Below are 16,291 nucleotides of genomic sequence, written 5' to 3' on the forward strand. Positions count from 1 at the left end.
AGGAAGTAAGCTTGAAGGCAAGAGGTCAAGGCTGTAAAAGAAGAGTCAAGTGAGTCGTGAGGGTACGAGTGCAGTGAAATGTACTCGGGATGGGAACCCTAAGTTTAGGGTTGTACCAGTCGACTGGTACTGGGACCAGTTGATGGTGGTGAGCACAGAGAGGTTCTATGGACCAGTCGACTGGTAGAGAGCCGTTGAGAGAGCTGTTGAGCTGGCACCAGTCGATTGGTGCATGGACCATCAACTGGTAACGGGCAAATCAGCTTACTGATTTCCCAAGCTCTATAAGAAGGAGCTTGGGATGGCGGACCAAGCTGACGAAATTAGACTTGGTTAAAGTCTAATTAGTAGTCTACAAGTGCTCAAGTGTTTGTGGAATCCAAGAGGTCTTGGTGTGTTGTGGTGAGGTTTCTCCACCCACAAGGAGCGACTTGAGATAGCCGGAGTTTCCGGGGGCTAATCCACCGAAGGATCGGGATCGTCCACCTCACGGACAGCCGTGGAGTAGGAGCATCATCTCCGAACCACGTTAAACGAACGTGTTAGCGGTTTGGTTTGCATTTCCTTTCTTTGTCTTGTATTTAGTTTAGCTTGTTTGTTTTTATTTGTATTTCGCTGCGCAAGCTAACAATAGTGTAGGAAGCAAGGATTTGGGGGCGCCGTCTATCCAACCCCCCTTCAAGCCGGCCACCGATCCTCCAACACTAAACTCCTATATCTTACATAGAGGTTGTCTGAAACTAATTACCAAGAAAGAGAATTTTTATCCTGATATATAAGGCTAATTTATTATATTTTTTTTCCTAAAAAATGGATTGTTATAATTAAGATTCCAACTCTTATGTTAATAGAAAGTGAGAAATAGGCTTTCATTTCTTGTATTTCGATCAAATGGAGAGAAATCTACAATTAGTATTTTATCTAATAAACCATAAATATAAGTTTATATATGAGAGTGAAAAAGCAAGTGTAGTTAGCAAAGAGCATTGTTCTTTTGTTTTGTGTCATTCTAATAATCACTCAAACATATTAGATTATAAAATACAACTTTTATAATCAAATCACATATACAATAAAAAAATAAAAGACCTATTCAGAATTTTTCTAGAGTTGAACATTACAAATGACACAATTCATCCCAAAATTGTCAAATAGTTGGGATTATAATTATCAAAATTAAGATTGATACTGAATCAGATGGTCAAAATATATCAGTATTGATCTTATTAAATGGTAGAGTATGATGACTATTTTGTAGCCCTAGCTTGATTATTGAGGTACTATGTTTCTTTTCATCATAATCTTTATAATTGATATTGAACGAGATACAATGAGGTGATGATGAGACACTTGGTTAGCTAGTGGAAAATTGAGAATAATAGCAATGGTAAATAATTAATCAAGACAAGTTGTGAGTGATTGATTACAAGACCAGTGACAAAGACTTGCCTACTCAAATTCATTCATTCTAAGGTTATGAGTACAAGAGCAGAATAACAAGGTTGAAGAAGATAGGAGTTGCGATTGGGTGAATGATCATTTTTTTAACAAACGAACAAAACAAAATAAAACAAAAAGAAGAGATATCTATAGGAAGAACATTAATGGCACAACATAGGAAAGAAGGGGTGGAGAAGGAAGTAACCTAGTGTCGAGTGGCTCTCGACGTCAGGGAGAAAAAGGTCACTAGAATGAAGAGAAATGCCGAAAAAAGATTAGAAGCAGACACAAGGAGGAGAAGGCTTACGGGCAAAAGGGTCATCGGGAAAGCAGAGGTTGTTGGAGAGGAGCGGAGGATCACTGGAGAAGGAGCGCAGAAGATCGTCGGAGATCGAAGGAAATAGGAACTCGAACGCTAGGGAACTCACACGCGAAGTGTGCGGAGGAAGTGACGTAATGGGTTTATAAGGATCGGGCTCGGCCGACCGGAGCCGTCCGATCTAGGTCGCGGAAACCCATGCCAAGATCTCACTATCAAATTCAAACTGCCAAACGTCACATCACGTCTATCACGTCAAGCATGCGGCGGCAGCTGGCGCAACACGTGGCGCACTACCACGAGTCGACAGTTAATGCAAGCATGGGAACATGTTCAACCTTAATGAGAGGGGATTTGCATGATTCCCAAGAATCTGGGTGATGTCATCCTAGCCCGCGCTCGCCCGTGATAGTCCAATGAAAATTTCTACAAGTGAAAACCTTCGGCAAGCCGATCGGATCGAGGGAGCACACTTATGCCCGAGTGACAAGCTTTAATAGGCTGATCAACGAAGAGCGCTACATCCCGATCGGAGGCCACACAGTGTCGAAGGCCGATCGGGAGGAAATCGACTCATACTTGTCCAGTCAGTCATACTACAACTTCCTTTGACTAGACTTGAAGGGGAGACTTGTGATGCGGTAATTAGGAGGGGCCCCACCCTACTGCCATGGTGGAGGTCAAGTCAGGATGGTCAACGGGCGAACGATGTTGGTCGGTCGGGTGAGGCATACTCCGACCGGGTATTAAGCACCGATCCATCGTCTTCGACACAAGGAGTAATCAAACCGATGCTCAGAGGACGCGCAGAAGCCGAGCCGAGTGGCTCCTCCACTCAGCCTAGCAGCAGACTCGACATCAGACGAGCACGCGGACAATGAAATGCCCGCCGAGCGGCTATCACGCTCGGCCCAGCAATAGAGCATGTGGACAGTGGGCTTCCCGTCAAGCGGCTATCCCGCTCGGCCCGGCCACGGATGATACTTGGATAAGGGACTTTCAGCCGAGCGGTTATCCCACTCGGCGTGACAGCAGACAACGCGAGGATAGTAGAATTTCGACCGGACAGTCATTCCGCTCGGCCAAGCAACGGACATAGCAGGGTATCTTTTGATATCCTTTTGGGAGCTAGTGTCGTTGACAGACGACATGGTTAGACAGAAGATCATACGGCAAAAGCTTTCATTGTCACTTTAAAGATATGCTCGACCCGTTAAGGTACTGTGTCAGAGACACTTTACTGACACATCTTTTCAGGGAAAGCTTTGAGATACGTGCTCGCCTTGGGAAACATGCACACGCGCTTCTGGAACTCTATATAAAGGGGTTCCAAGTATCGGTGGAGGTAGACTTTACACGCGATTTCTACTATTGCGCTACAGTTCTTTCTTCTTGTTTCTTGCTTCACCGAAGACTGACTTGAGCTTCGGAGGACCATCACCGGGGACCTCTTCCCTGGTTCGGCACTGACACTGCTTGTATTGCATGCAGGTTGGAGCGAAGTCTATCGGAGGTCAGCAGGAGTGTTACATCCCCAGCATCCATTTCTTCGACTTTCGGACAGGATCAACTACAATGGGACAATAATGATCGAGTCATAGTTTTGACGAATTAAAGGATAATTTTTTTAATAGACGACGAATCCAAGAACACTAGACTGATAGAATGCCCGTTGCGAACACTTTCTGTTTTACTCTGATAGATAATGAAAAAAATTTAAGATCGAATTAATCATCTCAAAATTAATCGACATAAATAAATACGTAATGTCAACTAAAAATAATAAAAAAACCCTCTTTTTGTTTGTTATTATGATAGAGTTATATGCCTTCAACTATGCACTTTTATCTCAATTCGGTTCACTATTGTGATGGAGCATAAGTTGCGCCTCAATGGTCCCATGAGTTAACATAGTTGATTTATATAGGAGTATTATGGTTAATAGATTGGGATCATGGTTAATAGATTGGGATCAATTTCTAATAAATACAAAATACCTCACTGATTTTCTCAACTCTCAGGAGTCACTTGTACTTTTTGATTTGTTTAATGGTTGACCCGTGGGATTGAATTGTCCATCTTAAAAATTAGTTAGAAGGTCTTAATATTTAGATTATTACAAAAAAAGAGAGAATTTTTCCACTATGCTGTAGTGATAAGTACATCTTAGAATTTTCCATATGTGTAAACAATTCATCTCCAACATTTGAACAACTAAAATAATGTATGCACTGTCACTTGTATTTTTTGATTTATTTTCATAATCAATATAAAATTTGGATGGACTAGATCCATCATCTCCAAATTTACTTGAATTACCCATGTAAAAGAAAAAACTTAAGTAGGAGAATATTTAAATTATTTTCTTTGGTATGAAATACTTTTAGGATAATTACAAAAACATAGGATGCCTTCTGCAAATAAGTAGATATTTTATGGGTGTATTTAATTCAAGTTATCATGTATAATTTTTAAAGTACATTTGATTCAAGTTATTATAGTTATGTGATTATCAAGTAACCGCATAATCAAGATTATGGGAAATAAAATATAATCAAATGCTATTTGATTTAACCTAGCTAATATAACAAAAACTTGTTTGTTTGAAAATGTTAATAAATAACGTAGTTTAATATTTTATTATATTACTCACAAAACCAATCATATATATTATTATTTTTTTAAACTCTACATTTTTTTTATTTTTTATTTTTTATTTTTGAAGTTTTTCTTTATTTTTTTTATTTTTATTTTATTTTTTTTTATTTTTAAAATTTTTAAATTTTTAAATTTTTTATGTTTTTAATTAATTAATTATTTTTTATTTTTAATGTTTTTTCTATTTTTTAAATTTTTAACGATTTTTTATTATTTTTTACGTTTTTTAAATTATTTTACATTTTTTCTATTTTTTATTTTTTTCTTTCCATTTTTTAATTATTTTTTAAAAAAATTTATGGTTTTTTTACATTTTTTATTTTTTTAAGTTTTTTATTTTATTTTTTTTATTTTTTTCTTTATATTTTCCTTTTTTATCACATTTTTCTCTTATTCAGGGGTATTTTGGATAAAAAAATTTCGTTAACGCGGAATCAAGAAAAACCCTTTTTTCGAGATTTTCTGATTCTGGGTAGCATGCTCCTTTTGTTGACGTGTCGGACATGAAATATTACGGGAATCATTGATTACCTAAATTAAATAGAGTTTTCGTTGATAACCTTGGATGGATAACCCAAGGATAATTCTTAATCAAACACTAGGATTTTAGTAAGGTTTTTTTTGGATTTTCTAGTAAGCAGCCTAACTTCGTACTTAGATTACCTGAGAAAAAGGATAAATTACAAGATAACTCCACCAAATTTCTAAGGGTGAAAGAATGTTTTTTTTTTCAAAAATATATATCATTAATTTTTATTTAAATATGTTATCCTCTAATTAACTACAGTCACAAACCTCAGTTACTTGACTAAATTAGATTTATTAATTTATTAATATTTTTAATAAATCTTTATCATTATAAATTCAGTTAATTTTATTAATTATTTCTGCATAAATGAACTCTAGTTTTTAGAATTATCATTTTATTTCTATTTTTAATTTAAGCTACTTTTTATATTTATTTTATAAGAATCAAATTGTTTTTATAAATTTAAATTAGGCATGTTTTTTTTTAAATTATTATTATTATTATTACTTCCTCATGCGATGTTCTCTCCCCCACGTGGCATGCTCTTTAAATACGGCCCACCATTGTTTCAGATAAAAACTATGTGAATATAAATGTAAATCAAACGATAACATATTCTCCTGATCCCCCACCACAAAAAGGGGGAATTAATAATATTAATAAATCAAAAGAAATTAAAAATGGCCTCCTCCTCAGATCGCATAATCGCATTTTCTGGTTCACAGATAAGACTAATAAATCGTTAAACCATTACGGATTATATTGACCGACGAATTCCAGTAGACGACACGTGGAGGGCAACGGAGGCATCTGAATGGGAATTGGATGGCCGTACAGTGATCGGCTACGGGATGAGCCGGTGGACATGTTTAATGGATTAACCCAAAATGGGATGGTTTACAGGGGTTTTTAGCAATCGAAGAGAGAGAATGAATTTGAGCGTTTCTTGGAAGGAATTGAGGGGTTGATGCAGCGAATTTGGAGTCCAAATCGCAGTTGGACCTCTCGCTAATCCTCCGATCTCGCCTCTGCTTGATTTGGGACAAAATTTAGTGGAATCGCTATATTTTCTCGGCGATCTTATCGGAGCTCGTGATCCTTAAGCTGAAAGCCAACCGCATCGTCTTCCGAGAGGTGAATTGGATCCGTTCCTGCGCCATTTTGTGCACTGTGGTTTTTCTGATGGTTTTATGGAGTTCTGATTCTTCTCTCCATCTCTTTTGATCCGAGCAAAAATGTTGAACTGTGCAAGGTTTTACGCCTTCCATCATGAACTGAGTTCGTCCCCTATTTTATTTTATTTTTCTCTTCCCGTTCTGCTCTCTTGGTTCGCTTTGATGGGGGAACAATCTGGATTTCTGTATGATTTGGTATTTCGGTAGAATTCAGTGGCTTTCCAATTATTCACGCAGTTTGTCCCAAGAGAAGGAAAAGCTTCAACTTGTGTTTTATATTTCGTCTGTTTCTTGTGGTTTTGGATCTGAAACCTGAATTTCTTCTTTATCGTGGTTCCGTTTGTCTGTGATAATCGTTTCGATCTTCTCATCGTTTTGTTGTCACCGAAATTTGGAATCATTAGCTTCTTCTTTCCTTTTAGTTTACGTGCAGTCATCAACCATTTCAACGATAGTGGGCCTTGGATCATTAAATCCCAATCTTATTTTGTTTCCTGAAATATCCTGAGTTGATCTAGATACATTTCTTAAAGCGTGAGTACGTCTTGCCTGAGATTGCTCTGTTTGCTTTTCATCTGGTGACAGACTGAGGAAACAATGGTGCTTCTCTTTTGAAATTGCTGTCTGGAATTGTGCTGAATCTTTGGAGTATGGTATTTCAGAGCAGGATGGATTGTAGATCCAGTGGTTATCAGGCCCCAGTGGTCCCACATTGTCCCAGATCAGCCAGGGTGTGTTTGTAGTTCCAATTTCTCTTAATTGTTACTTTGAATCGGTATGATTGATCTGACTTTTGCAAGTTTATCAACAGGGAAAGCGCTCCGCGAGAAAGAAGGCTGGTAATCACCAGATGAGTGCAATTGATTTGCTTGCCAATCTAGCAAGCAAATTGTTGTCAGAAAGGGAAAACTTACCGAGACCTTGTTTCAATGACCGTGCATCTTCCCCTGTTGGTGTAGATATGACTGTTGAGCTAGAGAGAATTGGTAGACAGAAGTCCTTAAAATCCGAAGCTTATGATCAGCTAAGTTGTAACGAAGATGAACATTGTCCTGAAAATTTTAATAAAAGGAAGAAGACAAATGACTTGAGCAATCACTCAAAGGCCTTACAAGCCACACCGCTAGGACCTGCTGCTCTCTTTGCAAAGTCTGAAATATTATGTGAGGATGCTATTAGTGAAGAGTCCAAGTTCGTTGGTGAGAATTGCAAAATTGTGCATGGTTTTGATGCTATACAAAAATGTGGCACAAAGATGCTTGATTCTACTACCGTAGAATCACATGAGCTTAATGCAATCAGGAGCAGGACACCATTCCAAGCTGAAGAAAAAATGGAAAGAGATTTGCACATGAGTTGTGCAATCAATTCAATTAATTTGAATGGGAACAATGCTGTTTTAGTTAGCTCTGATAACAGTTCTGAAGTTCCCTTTGGCAAGGACAAAATTCACCATAAGGTCTGCTTTTCCAAGCAAGAAGATGATATGAGACCCTCTCCAGATAAAGATTCAGAAAATTCATCTGAATGCACTCCATCTGTTATTACAAGTAAGGCTTCTTAGGCTTCAGCACATACGTAACAACCATAGGATAAGGAAGCTATTTGCATCTATATTGAGGAAAGTAGTTCCCACAGTACTGTAGGATGGCAATAAAGCTAATTACGTTACTTTAGTGTTTTTGTTTCTTTTATACCATGACTTATCAAGCAAATCTATTAACTAGACATAGTTTTATTATTAAGCACACTGTTTCAACAGAACTGCTTCTACAATTGAAATACCATGCAAATCGGCATACATAATTGTTTTTCCTATTGCAGATGTAGGAGGCAAGACTGATTTACCAGGAAAAAGAATGGACTATACACGTCAAAGAACACAGATGTGTTCCTTTGTGAAAAGAAAATTCTTTGAGTACTATTCAGCTTCCACTTCTGATGGAGGGATTTTTTGTGAAGGTGTGTCAAATGATTCAAATAATTGTGCTTTATCAAATAAGTAGTATGAAATCTACATCTTTTGTGTATTTACAGCAAATGATACCTGGTCCTCAACAAAAGCAATAAAATCATGCAATAGCTCTCCAAACTACCATGGAGCAAATGATGCGTGGTCTTCAACAAAAGTAATAAAATCGCGCAATAGTTCTCCAGATTACCATGGTAACTTCTTGAATGTATAAACCATGTGTTTGTTGCTTCTGTTTTATTTTCTGTGTATTTTTAATTCTTAACCGAATATGATTAAGTTTTGATTGTGTTACCTTCTTTACCATTACATCAGTTAAACTTAGGATCAAGTCTTTTGAGGTGCCAGAACTTGTTGTAGAGATCCCTGAAACAACTACAGTTGGCTCCTTAAAGGTAATATGGTCTTTTGTACTTAATGATGGCGTTCTTTTTTTATATTGTGTATTTGTCAGATTAATCATGTAGTTTACTGTGCTTACAGTTTAGCTTTAAAGTTTGCTTAAATTCTCTGGTCTTGAATCACCTTTTAAACTAGATGGATCAATAATTATATGATGGATAATATTGATTATTAGCATACTCCCAACTCCCAAGGCATCAATACTTGGGTAATATTGGTTCTAGAAACATAGCTGACTTTCCATCTAAATTTTTGAAACCATTTTCTTTCAATCTCAAACCAGCATAGACACTTGTTTTTTCTTCAATCTCAAACCAACATAGACACTTGTGTGCTTCTGTTGATCTCTTATACAATACATTCAAGATGATGTGTGGTGTCTTTCATTTTGTGTGTTCCTAAGTTCGTTGAGCTACACATTTAACATGTTTTCTAATCCTATGGCTGTGCTACTGTGCATTTGTTATGCAGAGGACAGTTCTTGAGGCTGTAAATACTATTCTAGGAGGTGGGTTGCAGCTCGGTGTTCTTCTTCAAGGAAAGAGGGTTACAGATGACAGTAAGACCTTGCACCAGGTTGGGATTTCCCATAGTGATAAATTGGATGGTTTATGCTTTACATTGGAGCCAAATACTAAACATGTTCCGGAGAAACTGACATGCCCCAGAGACCCTCATCTACTAAGTCTCGGCTGTGCAACTGGTTCACCGGATGGGTAAGTGGACTAGGCATTTTATTACCTTTGCTCTTGTATTTGGGAATTTTTTGTATCAGATGTTTGTGCCATCATTGTCATTTATCAACTAGGTTTGTATTCTCGGCTTTCATTTTGTGATGGGTTGACCGGAGTATCACATTTTGCGACTAACGATCATCATTGTCTATTTGTTTGTGCATTGGATAGATCCCCACCTGCAGCACCCTCTGCTACAGACCAGTTGGGATCTGATGCCACTCAAAAATGTGTAAAGAGCTTTCGTGAGAATGACCATGATTCAGTTCTGTCATCAACAAATGCATCATCACCTGAAAATCAGATTTCTAGTTCACTAGTTCTGGTAGCTGCACCACCACCACCTGTAAATGCAGAAGCATTGGCCATGGTTCCTCACCGCAGCAAGCCCAAGAGCAAGTCATGTCAAGTTGCTCAACGTCGTGTGCGGAGACCATTCTCTGTTGCCGAAGTAGAAGCCCTGGTTCAGGCAGTGGAAAAGCTTGGGACAGGAAGGTTTGTTTTGCTTGATACACCTACGATCTTTAGTCAGCTTCCACATGCAGGATTCCTAATGGCTATTCAGTGTTTGTTTGTTCAGGTGGAGAGATGTCAAACTTTGTTCCTTCGAGAACGAAAAGCACCGGACATACGTGGATCTAAAGGTAATTGTTACCTCGTCCTTCACCAGTGAAGATATTTGCATCATACTTTACGTTCTTTAGTTCCAAGATTTAAGATACATTGACGTTGTTTTTGCTAGTAGTATATAACAATGGCAATAACAGAGCAAACATTATAGTTCTTGAATCTCTGGAAGAAAAGGCTGGTCTCTTGCAAATCTCATTGAAGTCTTTGATTGACGCAGGATAAATGGAAGACATTGGTACACACAGCCAGGATTTCTCCTCAGCAAAGAAGAGGAGAACCTGTTCCTCAAGGCCTTTTAGACAGGGTTCTCTTAGCCCACGCCTACTGGTCTCAGCAACAATCCAAGCTGCAGGTGAAATCCCTTCATGCAACTGAGACTCTATTGCTCCTCCCTTAAGAGTCTCAACCAAAGAGAATAGAAGCCATTTCTTTCTTGTAGATAAGAAAAAAAAACGTCGATAGATGAATCTGTTTAACCTTTCACTTGTTACACACTTACACACCATCATTCTTTCACCACTATGGCATCGGGAGGTTCCATAGGAATAAGAAGATAAACAATGGTTTATCTTCTTCCTGGCGTCTACATCATAATTGAGGGAAAGCAATGAGGTCGCTGTCACTTACTAATTAAACAGTAAGCTCTTATTCCTTTAACTCATTCTTGTCCATGGAGTATAATGTTGTGTCGGGGAAGGAAATGCTAAGTCGTGCACACCTCTTCAATTAGTTGTCCAACTTACCATTCTTTCAATGCTGTATTGTTTACTAAATCCCTTTTTCCTTCAATTTGTATCATTTATTTCATGTAACAATGATTCATTTATAGCACATTCATTTCATGTAATATGTGACTCTTGGAATTCAATATGAGCTGAAGTTCGTAGCTGCTCATCTTTTAGTGTTCTTTCTTTTCTTTTCTTTTCTTTTCCACTTTTTCAAATAAACAGTACGAAGAACCCTCTTTTTTTTTTTTTTTCTGTTGTTTATCTTTGCTCATCATTTCCTTCTCATAAGTGAACAGAGCCTTGAAGATGAAGCCATGCAACATATGCAATGATTGGGATCATAGGGCTTATCTTCTTCCTTTGCTAACCCATAAAGCTAAAGCTACCATTTGATATCATTCCTCCATGAGAGTCTTGAAAACAATAAAGTTTCCTTTCATTTTTTTATGACTACTTTGGCTTTTGAAGTTATGCTTAAAGGTTCTGAACATATATATATATGGATCCATTTTGTCTCTGTTTACTGCACATCTTTTATTATTATTATTATTATTATTATTATTATTATTATTATTATTATTATTCAAGCAGCAAGGAAATTAATATATCTCGAGACCAGCAACAAAGCCCTGCAAAAAAACATAAAGTGCATGGAATCTATCTCCCTCCCCGCCTTTTGGTGAATTAATATTCTTCAAAAGGGTGAAGATGTACGGATTTGCATGTGAAACAACCCTCAGATTAAACAACTAATGATCAATTAACAAAAAAACACCCAATCAAAGCATTATTCATTATTTTTTTTTCTTTTACATAAGCCAGCTTCTTAGGACTATATATATAGAGAGAGTATTTTGATATGTTGCACATTCATTCTGGAGCATCTAGTATTTTTTTAAAAAATATTTTTTAGGATTTAAAATTTAGAGTATAGTATTAAGCTAAAGAAAGTGCAATAGAAAAAATAACACTAATGCTAAGTGGTTGCTCATAGATGGATGGATGGATGTGCACCATATCACTACTCTCTCTATGTATATAATCCTTTTATTCTACTCACTTATCTATGGGCACCTTATCTGGTAAATTGACTCAGTATTTTTTTTTTTAAAAAAAATATTTTAGGATTTAGAATTTTAGAGTTTAAAGATGAGATTTTGTCCAAATATTTTCAATTCTAAGGAAGTGAGGTTTTTTTTTAAAAAAAATAACCATAAAGTAAAATGAGAAAAAAAAATAAAGTTAATGAACAATGCCTATGATATTTTCTGCCTAGCCTCAAACATTTTTCTAGATGCGGAAAACCTCGAGTTTAACACTCAAGCATTACAATAAGTGAAAATAAAATGTACTATAAGACTTTAAAAAACAAATACTAGTGTCAACCAACTTAGGGTTTTTGTTTATTAGTCAATATAATTATTTCTTCATCAGTCGACTTAGCCATTAGTCGATGATTAAATCCACACCATTAGACGGCTTAAATTGCAAGCCTTCAAACATTTAAGGTATTGAGTTTCTCAACCATCAGTTAACTAGTCTTTAACACCAGTGAAGTAGCACCTTCAAACCTTGATCCCAACTAAATTGGCATGACGACGTGATTTAATTCCCATCATGCTAGGTATATGTGAATCGAATATATCTATCTATCTATCTATCTATCTATCTATCTATCTATTTATATTATAATTTTCTAAACACTAATACTATACTCTAAATCCTAAGGACTAAATCTTAAATTCTAAGCTTTAAAAAATATGCACTAGGTGTACGGGTAGCATATCAAAGGATATATATATAATCTTAGCTTGAATAAAATTAATAAATTTATTAAGGGTAAAGTTCATCTAATAAATAAAGATAATGATTAAGTGGATGCATAAGTTTTCAAGGATCAACAAAATGATATATACCTTTCATATTCAAGCAGTAATACCTAATTAAATTGCAAAAGTAACATATCGAATTAGAAAATTAACCATGAAGAATTGAAACTATTTACGGATATAAACCTATGAATTGTTTGTTTATTTTATAATTGCTTGAGCTTTTAGATAATTAATCATCCGATCAATATAAAAATTCTAGGATTTAAAGAATTCTTAATTAGTAAAACATATTGAATTAGAAAATGAACTTTTAGAAAAAGATATAGAATTAGAACGTATTACAAAATTAAATATATAATTTATTTATTTCTAATAGCTAGCTAAGTTTTAGATGACTATATAGATGTTTAGAAAATGAGTTTTGACTAATTCTCATTTCTAACTAACTAATTGAAGATTTTAGTAATGAGCTAAAAATAGTTCTTTTTTTTAAAAAAATTGTTCTTTGATAAATTATCAAATATTTATAAGATATGATTTTATGCACTCATAAATATATACTCATGTAACATTCATATTCCTTGCATATATTTTTTTTTTTACATAAATTACAAATTATATATATAACAAACCTACACACACAATATATGAACTTATAGTCATGACTACTCTTGCTAGACTAGTCTATTAATTAATTAAGCTGGTTTAAGTCGTTGCAAATTAAGATCAAGAAGGTTAATTATCTTGACCTAATTATTATCAGCTGAGTGATTACTACGTACTGCAGCAAATTAATTTCTATCTGTCGGTGGAGTGCTGAAGCAGCGCATGGTCGTGAAGTCTCCGCCGGAAGTCGCCGCCGGCCATCCACCACCGCCGGCGCTGCTATTTCCACTGCCACTCCAGTCAATGAACCCATCAGCACTACTTCGATCGAAGGGACTCAAATTACTAACATGCCGAGGAATAATAACTCTATTCCCGAGCTGTCGTGCCTTCACGCCTCGATCAATCTTCACTGGCTCACCGAACGGTTGGAGCACCTCCGGCGGCGGCGGTAGCAGAAGCTCCTCACCCAAAGTGAAAGGGAATTGTTGACGGAGTTTCAAGTAGTTGTTGATCTCGAACCCTAAGTTATTATTAGGGCTTCCAGTTGCACTCACCTCATAATAATTTGCTGGATTTGTTGCGTAGGGATCGATGTTAATCGTACTACTGCGGTCCGGCAGCGGGTCGATCCAGCTCGCCGGCGACGGCATGTTGATCGCCGGCGGTGGACCAGAACTCCGGTATTGATGGATGATCGAACTAGCGAGTGGATAGTTAGGCTCGAAGGAGGAGGTACCAGCTGTGCCACCACCAGCTGAAGCTTCCAGCAGCTCTGGCTTCTCCGTCCGCCGCTTGTTCTTCCGTCGGCCACCGCCGACGGGGACTTCGCGGAGGGCGCCTCCGCGGGTCCAGTACCGACGGCAGGCCTTGCAGTAGTGGCGCGGCTGTGAGAGCGAGTAGTTGTTGAAGTAGCAAAACTTGGTGTTGGTGGAGTCACACCTAGGACACTTAATGACCTCTTGCTCAGGCGGCCGGCCGACCAGTTTCGCCTCCCGGCTGCTTCTGCCAGCTGTCAAACCAACTGGTTTAGTTCTCGGTGCCGGACCAGAGGGCCCTCCGATGCCATCACCGCCGGCTGCCCGGTAATTAGGATGTTGCTATATCAAATACAAGAAGAAGAAGAAGAGAATCTAGTGATATTATTTCTCTTGTACACAAACATGTATATCATGTTTCTTTTAAGGAGAAAAAAGAAAATAAAAAGGGGAATTAAATAAAATGGTTAGGGCTCACCTGTTTGCGATTATGGGGATGTAAATGGATAGTGGGAAAGGAAGGGAAAGCCATGGTGGTGTTTCTTTAAGAGCTTTCTTCTTCTCTTTTAGCAAAAGAAGGGGAAAAAATCACATCCAAATTAAAGGGTTTTGCAGAGGGATCGAGGAGTTAAAGATGCATGGGAGAGGAAGAACTTTAAAGTTATTTTTGATGAGCTACTTTGCTAAGGAGATTGAATTGGTGAGGAAGTGGGGAAGGAGGCATGCAATATGAGTGGATGTGGGAGAGGAAGTATACAAAGCCTTGGTTTATAAGCTTCTTGAGATCATAGAAGGATTAATTGTATGTAGGGTCTCTTTTCGATAGTTTGATCCTTGTGGGATTTGATTCTGACCGTCGATGGCTAGCTAATCGATAACCATCAACAATTCTATGTAGAAAATCTTATGGAAGAATTCTTCATCAGATTTTTATTTCTAATAAAAGTCTTCAAGTATATGCATACACACACATACAAGAAGAGATGAAATTGCAAGCTTTTTGGTGTTATATTTATCTTGAATCTTTTCCATATGATTAATTTTGTATTTTTTATATGGAGTTACTTGGTGAATTAGATTTAAGAGTTGTGTTTTAGACCTCATTAGTTATGTAGAATTAGTCCTTAATTATGTGAAAGAAAAGCAAGATCGATATTTGTGTTTGTTTTGTGAAAAATTATTAACAATTTGCATTTTAAAAAACCGGAAAGAATTTAACATGTTGCTATTGTTATATAAAAATCTTAATATTAGAATATATACAGGGATTAGCAAGTTAATTAAGAGAGTGGAAGTTATTTGAGCAAAAATAAAAAGGTTTCCTTTTTTACAAAATTATAAAAGGTGTAGTAGTTTTTATTTTATCATAAAAAGAACACTAATTCATATTTTTCGTCTAATTTATTCTTTTAAACCAAATAAACCTTTAACTCTCAAATCTATTTGATGCACGTAATTAAGAACCTCATATATCAATTTTAATCAAAATAACTACGGCTATATATATATATTTTAAAAATAGCAATATATACTTAAAAATAATAAAGTGATATGAATTCTATCATAAATTTTGAAATTAAAAACATTAAATATAATTTTTAAGAAGGTAAATTTAAAATTTTATTAAACGTAATCATATATTTGCTAAACACTATTATATAGACATTTAATGTTGAAATATACTCTCAAAGTGAATAAAAACTCAAAAATAAATATTAATTTTGATTAAAATTATTACATGATTATTTTTATTCAAAATTTGAATGTAAATATATAAATGTAGTCTATTAGATCATTGAAGTCTAATCATATACTTTTAAAGTGATCAAATGATTCAAAAAATGATTATATAATAATTTTAATCTTTTACATAGTAGCTTTGATTAGTCAAAACTAGTAGATATAGTAGAAATTGGTTCTTTTGGATTAGTCAAAAGAGCAGTTGTTTTGTAAAAATCCAGATATTATTTTTTACTGTCCAATTAATTTGGAAGATGATCAATTTTAGGAAAAATTTTTATTGATCATCAAAAAAAATAAAGAATTACAAATGAATTCTGATGGACGATCCCACGTCACAAGGTTAAAGTCCCATACCACAAGTTTTTTAAATTCTTTAGGTATAATGTGTCCTCGGTGATTTGAACTCTAGTTACTGATAGAGTCTTATAATCTGGGGAAAAAAGTTCTTTTATATATATATATATATATATGAATTACAGCAGGTTTATGTACTCAATTAGTCTTTATATTATATATTTATGTTAAAACTAGAGGATTTTTTTATTCAAGCTGAAAGTTTGAATTCAAACACTTCGAAGCAAAATACATCTTATGCTTTTGTTAATATATATATATATATATATATATATATATATATATATATATATAGACACACGAATTCAAAGAGTAAACAAATGGAGGAGGATTATAAGTCTTCAACAAATGTTGCTTATGCATATCATACACGATCTCAAGAGGGTTTGTTGACGGCTTTCAACAAATATG

At 35.8% G+C, this 16,291-nt stretch overlaps 2 protein-coding genes across 2 annotated transcripts; one reads left to right on the forward strand and one right to left on the reverse strand.

The window, feature by feature from the left end:
* The first annotated feature begins 5,831 nt into the window (after window positions 1-5,831).
* Window positions 5,832-10,740, forward strand: LOC121997386 (telomere repeat-binding protein 5-like). Its single transcript, XM_042551769.1, has 10 exons — window positions 5,832-6,080; window positions 6,707-6,852; window positions 6,933-7,671; window positions 7,946-8,083; window positions 8,159-8,287; window positions 8,409-8,488; window positions 8,967-9,211; window positions 9,401-9,724; window positions 9,810-9,873; window positions 10,077-10,740. The coding sequence occupies exons 2-10, from the start codon at window positions 6,772-6,774 to the stop codon at window positions 10,254-10,256; spliced, it is 1,980 nt and encodes a 659-aa protein (XP_042407703.1). The 5' UTR covers window positions 5,832-6,080; window positions 6,707-6,771; the 3' UTR covers window positions 10,257-10,740.
* Window positions 10,741-12,983: 2,243 nt separating this feature from the next.
* Window positions 12,984-14,518, reverse strand: LOC121994300 (dof zinc finger protein 4-like). The gene is made up of 2 exons (XM_042548385.1): window positions 14,262-14,518; window positions 12,984-14,125 (listed from the first exon to the last, which is right to left on the reverse strand). Exons 1-2 carry the CDS (start codon window positions 14,313-14,315, stop codon window positions 13,211-13,213), a joined length of 969 nt encoding a protein of 322 aa, XP_042404319.1. The 5' UTR covers window positions 14,316-14,518; the 3' UTR covers window positions 12,984-13,210.
* Window positions 14,519-16,291: the final 1,773 nt, after the last annotated feature.

The sequence above is a fragment of the Zingiber officinale genome, chromosome 6A (genome assembly GCF_018446385.1).
Source record: "Zingiber officinale cultivar Zhangliang chromosome 6A, Zo_v1.1, whole genome shotgun sequence".
NCBI classification, from domain to species: Eukaryota; Viridiplantae; Streptophyta; class Magnoliopsida; order Zingiberales; family Zingiberaceae; genus Zingiber; species Zingiber officinale.

Excerpts from the sequence above, each read along its gene's own strand:
- LOC121997386 (XM_042551769.1), top strand. The coding sequence starts at position 6,772 with ATGGTATTTCAGAGCAGGATGGATTGTAGATCCAGTGGTTATCAGGCC. Across the intron at positions 6,853-6,932 it reads ATTGTCCCAGATCAGCCAGG|GGAAAGCGCTCCGCGAGAAA; the intron begins GTGTGTTTGTAG and ends GTTTATCAACAG. Across the intron at positions 7,672-7,945 it reads CACTCCATCTGTTATTACAA|ATGTAGGAGGCAAGACTGAT; the intron begins GTAAGGCTTCTT and ends TTCCTATTGCAG.
- LOC121994300 (XM_042548385.1), bottom strand. The coding sequence starts at position 14,315 with ATGGCTTTCCCTTCCTTTCCCACTATCCATTTACATCCCCATAATCGC. Across the intron at positions 14,126-14,261 it reads ATCCCCATAATCGCAAACAG|CAACATCCTAATTACCGGGC; the intron begins GTGAGCCCTAAC and ends TATTTGATATAG.